Here is a 6,237-nt window from a genome sequence, read left to right on the forward strand (position 1 = left end):
AGTAGAACTACTGAATTGGGTGGATGGAGTAGTAAGTCTTTACTGAAGCAGATAGCCTCATCTTTCTCCTGCAGAATGCCTGGTGGGCTTGAGCAGTCAATCTTTCCGTTAGCAGTGTGATGCTTAATTCACTGTGCCACAAGGGCACCTCACAGTCCCCTTGCTTAGCGGTAATTCCTCCCCTCAATAGTTAGAAACCTGACACTTCCCCCCATCCATTCTGGATAGCTGTTTGATTCCAATTTACATGTACAGCAGTGCCAGAATTGCTCCTCTGTGGCCCCATGGGGACAGCTCAGTCAACTATAGTAGAGGACTAATACGAAGCCCCTTTTGCCTTTAATCTTACAGATTCAATTCCTCTTCAAATGTACATATTTTACCACCGTTTCTTTCGTCTTGTTTTTAACCACCACTCCCTTTACTGAGGTCATTTCCTGCATTTGTAGTACCGTTAGATTTCCTTATTTTGGCTTATGTTCCTACCTGGTATCCCCTGACCTTTTAAATTATTATTTAAAAAAATATGTATACATCAACGTCTACGTTAGTGTTGTTCAATCTATGAGTTTTGACTAATGTAGAATGTCATGTGTCTGTCATAATAGTATCTTAGAGTCATTTCATTCTAAAAATGCACTGTTTCACCTATTCAGCACACCTCTTCCCCCAATAATCAATGATCTTCTTAATATCTCCATAGTTTTGGATTGTACAGAAAATCTTATGACTGAAATGATATCAAGGATGCATGTTTGAGGGTGGTTTATGAGACGCTGAACAGGCTCTCTATGCTGAGAGGAGAGTGCAGAGTGGAATCTCAGATTTCTGTATTTTAGCTATTGCTTGATGCCTCCCTTCTTCAAGCTTCATCAATTTTGTTGTTGAGAATATACGCAACAAAAACACACACCAACCCAGCAATTTCTACATGTGCGGCTCAGTGGCATTGACTACATTCTTCAAGTTATACAACAACTCTCACCCTCCCGTGTTAAGTTGCTCCTCACACATTAACATAAACTCACTGTCCACTAAGACTTCTATTTAATCTTTCCAGTTGCTGTTGCAGTGGGACCCCATAGAGATGGTTCTTCAAAAAGCATAGTGCTCAAGGCAGACCCCCTTTTACTAGTTAACCTAACTAGATGATTGCTTGGTTTTGAAATTATTTCTAAGGATAGTTTTGCTCTAAGATTTAAAGATGCTCCTAGAGCCCTAGTTTCAGGGGTTCAGTCACTCTCCATGGTTGCAGAAAGTCTAGAAATCACAAAAAATCGAAATCCCGTGTTCCACTTCCCCACTTCAGATCAGGAGTCCTCTCTGGACACTTTGATCAAAATGTGCCATCGTGGGAGCCGGGCACCATCCAATTTTTCTGGTCTCGTGGCAAAAGTGCGATTGTTCATGGAGGCAACTCGCCACCCGGTCACACGGCCCATTTTCTCTTCCAGACTCTCCTTCTTCCTCTTGTTCTGGTTAACTTTCTTTTAAAGGGGCTGGCAAGAAGGATGGGCCTGACTCCAAACCAACTAAGCAAACAGTTACAACTTCCGCAGAAAGCTGGAATTCAGCCCAATCTCCTTCTGATTCTCTCCAACTCTCTGCTGGGAGAAGCCAGGAGATGTTCACTTGGGAAGATGCTAGGGACAGCATGGTTAGTTCCAGCCATGCAACAAGGGTTGGGCAATGAGGGAGAGCAGCACACAGCTATCAGGTCCAGAGCTAAGGAAGGAAGCTCCATCAGAAGAGTTCTGCATGTTCACTGGCAAAGTCTTGAGAGCGGTTTCCTTTGGAGCGCTTTGTCCTCACACCTTGTTCTTTATGACCTTTCTCTTTTTCCTTGTGTGTTGGGTGCATGTATTTTCTCCAGAGTGTTCCGGATAATGGATGACAATAACAACCGGACCCTGGATTTCAAAGAATTTATCAAAGGCTTAAATGATTACGCTGTGGTCATGGAAAAGGAAGAGGCAGAAGAGCTCTTCAGGAGATTTGACAAAGACGGAAGTGGGACCATAGACTTCAATGAATTTCTTCTCACATTGAGAGTAAGTGGTCGTGAGAATCAGGGTGATGCTGACTTTTGCTTTTGTGTGGTTTGGTTTGGCTATTTTGAGGCTTTGTTTTCAGAAGTTAGTACATTTCGAGAGGGCTGGGAGAAGACCTGAGAACAAGTTGAGGGGCTTTCTGGAAGAATCCTAAGGCCTTTCATTTGAGACGATACAAACAGTTTCATGCTGAGGGCCATTGGGGATTGTGTGACATAGGATTAAACGTAAAACCACAAATCATTGCTTGTGCATGTCTGTGTAGGTGTGTTTTCTCTTTCTCTAGCCTCCCATGTCCAGAGCCCGAAAAGATGTGATTATGCAAGCCTTTAGAAAGCTGGACAAGACCGGGGATGGCGTGATAACAATTGAAGATCTTCGGGTGGTTTATAATGCCAAACACCATCCAAAGTACCAAAACGGAGAATGGTCAGAGGATCAAGTGTTCAGGAAGTTTCTGGATAACTTTGACTCGCCCTATGACAAGGATGGATTGGTAAGAATTTAATTTAAGTGAAATTTCTTCTACCCAAGGTTAAATTGCCAATGAGAAATTGACCCAAAGCCTTAAAATCTCAATAGACCTGAGTCAAGTCATGTGTGTTGTGGAGACAAGAGAAAGAAAAGCATTCTTATAGGACCATCTATAGGCTGAAGAACTAAAGTACAAAGCGTGCACACACACACACACACACACACACACACACACACACACACACACTAGCTATATAAAGCTAAACCCCAAACTCACTGCCATTGAGTTGATTCTGACTCACAGTGACCCCATAGGATAGAGTAGAACTGCCCTTGTGAGTTTCTGAGACTAGAAATATTTAAAGGAGTAGAAGATTTACCTGGGATTTAAAGAGCCCTGTCAAGGAGCCCTGGTGGTATTGTGGGTTACTCATCAAGGCTACTAACCTCAAGGTCAGCAGTTTGAATCCACCATCCACTCAAAGGAGAAATAGGAAGCTTTCTGCTCTTCTGCAGCCTCAGAACCCACAGGAGCAGTTTCACTCCGTCCTGTACGCAGGGGGCTAGCTCCACCCTGCCCTACATGGGCTCTCAGAGTTGGCATCAATTCGATGGCAGTGAGTTTTTGAGTTTTTTGTTTTGGATAGAGCTGATATGAGTCAAAATTTACTCTATGGCAGTGAGTTTGGTTGAGTTTTTGGTAATGCTGCTGGAGAAAGAATTGGATAGCTACCCACAAGGTTGGCCATTTAAACCTACCAGTCACTTTGCAGGAGGAAGATGAGGCTGTCCGTTCCTATAAAGATTTACAGTGTGGAAAACCCTCTCTACAGGACCACTATGAGTAGGAATCAGTTGGATGGCAGTGGCTTTTTCCCCCTCTTTTTTGTGACCTCCCATTTGAGAATGGTATTTTGATGAACAGTTCCACTTCATGGTTACCATATTGACCATACACAGTTAGCCACATTCACTGAGCTAGACTATAACACCATCGCTTGTCAACCAGTTTGCTATACGGTGGTACTTTGTGTGCTGATGGGATGTTGGCAGCCGTGCCACTGGTATTTCAAATATAAGCAGGGTCATGTCTTCAGGACAGGTTTCAGACAAGTGACAGGTTTCAGACTAAGATGGACCAGGAAGAAACGGAAAAAAAACAAAACCCAACAAATTCATTTCCACTGAGTTGATGCCAACTCATAGGACAGGGTAGCACTGCACTTGTGGGCTTCTAAGTCTGTATCGCTTAATGGGAGTAGAAAGCACCATTGTTTTTCCTGAGAAGTAGCTGGTGGTTTCAAATTGCTGACCTTGCAGTGAGCGGGCCAACTTGTCACCATACACCGCCAGGGTTTGAAGGAAGAAAGGTCTTGTGTTTGACCTCCAATGATCAGCCAGTGAAAACCCTGTGGATCCCAAGATAATATTGTGGAATATCGTGCTGGAGAGTGACAGCTTGGCATATAAGCCACTCAGCATACCCAGGGGTAGCCATGAGCTGTGACATGCCAGCTGTCATGAAGATGGGGCAGGTTTCGGCAGCAGACACGTCCTTCTGTTGTACATGGGGGTCCCCCTGAGTCAGAGCTGACTTAGGTAGTGACCCCACATAATATAGTAAAGTATATTTAATTTCAAGATGGGACCCCCCACTTAACTTGGCTGAACACCATTCACCAGGCACCTTGGGCTGCCTCAGGACCTTGTCCATTCTTTCTATGAGCCTGTCATTAGCCATCACCCATAGCCTGTGCAGAAATACCACGTAGGGAGAGGTCCTCAGGCAAGGGAACGCTTGAGATTAAATTGCGTTTCGAAACTTCAGTGACTTGAAAAACAAAAGCCACTGTCTCCGTGATCATGAACTGAGACCTCCCAGTTACACCTGCCTGGTTCGGTTGGAGAAGAAACACTATCTTCCAGACTGGAAAGACAGAGGGTCAGTGCAAAGGAGGGGACTTCTTGGGGGTGGGGGTGGGGTGGGAGCAGATGGACACAATAGCCCCACCAAGAAGCTCAAGTACACAGAGGACTGTGAAGCAGCTGCAGGATCAGATGCAGTTTTTCTTCCATCTTGCACAAGGTTGTTGTGGGTAGGTGCTACCTTGATGACAACCCCCAACCAGCCCAGGCTGAGAAAAAAATGTGCTCGTCCTTCCATTGACCACCATGTGTGAATATTTCCACCCTGAACCAGCACTCAGGGGGCTTGAAGGCGGGGGCTGAACGGAGAGGGGAGTCCTTCCCTTGGCCAGAGCCAGCAGCTGCAGCACCCTGGAGTGGTGACCTCTTTATACCCGTTGTCCCACAGGAGGGTTGGTGTCCACATGGTGCAGGGGAACGGGGAGGGGTGGCGGGGACAGGAACTAAGCTTTCTGCTTTCTCAAGGGAATCACAGGCGTTACAGTACAACTCGGTGGTGGATCCTGTGAGGCAGGAAAGAGGAAGGGCTTCTAGGTAGAGCACCTTCCTCTCCTTCCTGCTGACAGATCGTCCGTTTCGGTTAGAAGACAGTGGTGAAGGTGAAGGCCAATAAGCACTTCGGTGCTTCGGGCAGCAACCAAGTGTGCTTCCCTGCAAAATGGCTGGTCTTTGAAGTCTGGAAAAATAGTCAACGGCCATTTCCCCAAATTAGCCCGACTCTACCTTGGATGGAGGGGGCGTCTTTGAGTCCCGCGATGCAGGTGGTTCCTCCTTGTTGCCAGGGGAAACCTCAGCTGCCCTTTGCTCTAACCCCAGAGCGACCAGCCTGTTGTGGAGTTGGCAGCTGATTGGAAGCCCCCCCTCCAGCCCCCCCACTTTGACATTTATCTTAGTGAACCACAGTTCATTCGCAGGGCCTCATAAAGGTTAGCCAGCTGTTGTAGCAGTTACAGCATTCGATGCCACATCTTTGGTAGACTCTCTAGGGATACCCACTACTCTCAGGGTGGCACAGATGGCTGTGGGTGCTCAGCTCCTAACCCAAACATGGGTGGTTTGAACTTACCCCGTGGCATGTGGAAGAAAGCTCTGCCCATCTGCCAGGGTCACCACCAAGCAAGCAAACGCCGTGGGACAGTTCTAAAGTGTGACCCACGGGGCAACCATGAGCTGGTATCAGCCAGAGGGCAACCTCCTTGTTTGTTGGTTTGCCTGTTTCTCAGATCAATACTCAGGAGGTCTGGTGGGGCGCTGATGAAAGGCTGGTGTTTTCAACCTGCCAAGTGCTCCCCGGGAGAAAGGCGTCGCAGCAGCCTCTGTGAAGAAGCAGTTCTACTCTGCCCTCTAGGGTCACGAAGCGTCAGAATGGACTCAAAGGTGATGAGTTTGTTTGGTTTTGCTTTATAGTTATACCCCACTGCGAGAGTGCCTGAACAGGGTGCAAGCTTTAAAATTACAGATTTCTGAGCTGACCTGAAGTACCACTGAGTCAGCTTTCTATTGGCAGAGCCCAAGAATTTATAGTTTTCATAACTGTACCATATAATGTTTACACACGTTCATATTGGCTCTCCATCGCTCTAAAGCATAAAAAGACATACCCATTTTCATGACAAAATAAATTACGGTATGCTTGTTAACGTCACTGAACTCCACGATGAAGCCGAGTGACATTCGCTAGTCACTTATGATGGCAATGTGAGGAAGTCTTTCCAGAGGTCACCTCCTTTCACAGACTTGGTGAGAACGTTTCTACAAAGGGCCCCGTGATTCAAACCTTTGCACA

General features: G+C 46.3%; 1 protein-coding gene across 1 annotated transcript in view; it reads left to right on the forward strand.

The window, feature by feature from the left end:
• Positions 1 to 6,237, forward strand: part of CAPSL (calcyphosine like) — a 47,654-nt gene that overhangs the window by 6,523 nt on the left and 34,894 nt on the right. Inside the window, exons 2-3 of the mRNA XM_030888942.2 lie at positions 1,874 to 2,051; positions 2,338 to 2,547. Of these exons, the coding sequence (XP_030744802.2) occupies positions 1,874 to 2,051; positions 2,338 to 2,547 (388 nt within the window). The remainder of the gene's footprint in view (positions 1 to 1,873; positions 2,052 to 2,337; positions 2,548 to 6,237) is intronic.

Source organism: Echinops telfairi, unplaced genomic scaffold (genome assembly GCF_000313985.2).
Source record: "Echinops telfairi isolate 266 unplaced genomic scaffold, ASM31398v2 ScPeMD7_7469;HRSCAF=8507_1, whole genome shotgun sequence".
In the NCBI taxonomy this organism is placed as follows: domain Eukaryota; kingdom Metazoa; phylum Chordata; class Mammalia; order Afrosoricida; family Tenrecidae; genus Echinops; species Echinops telfairi.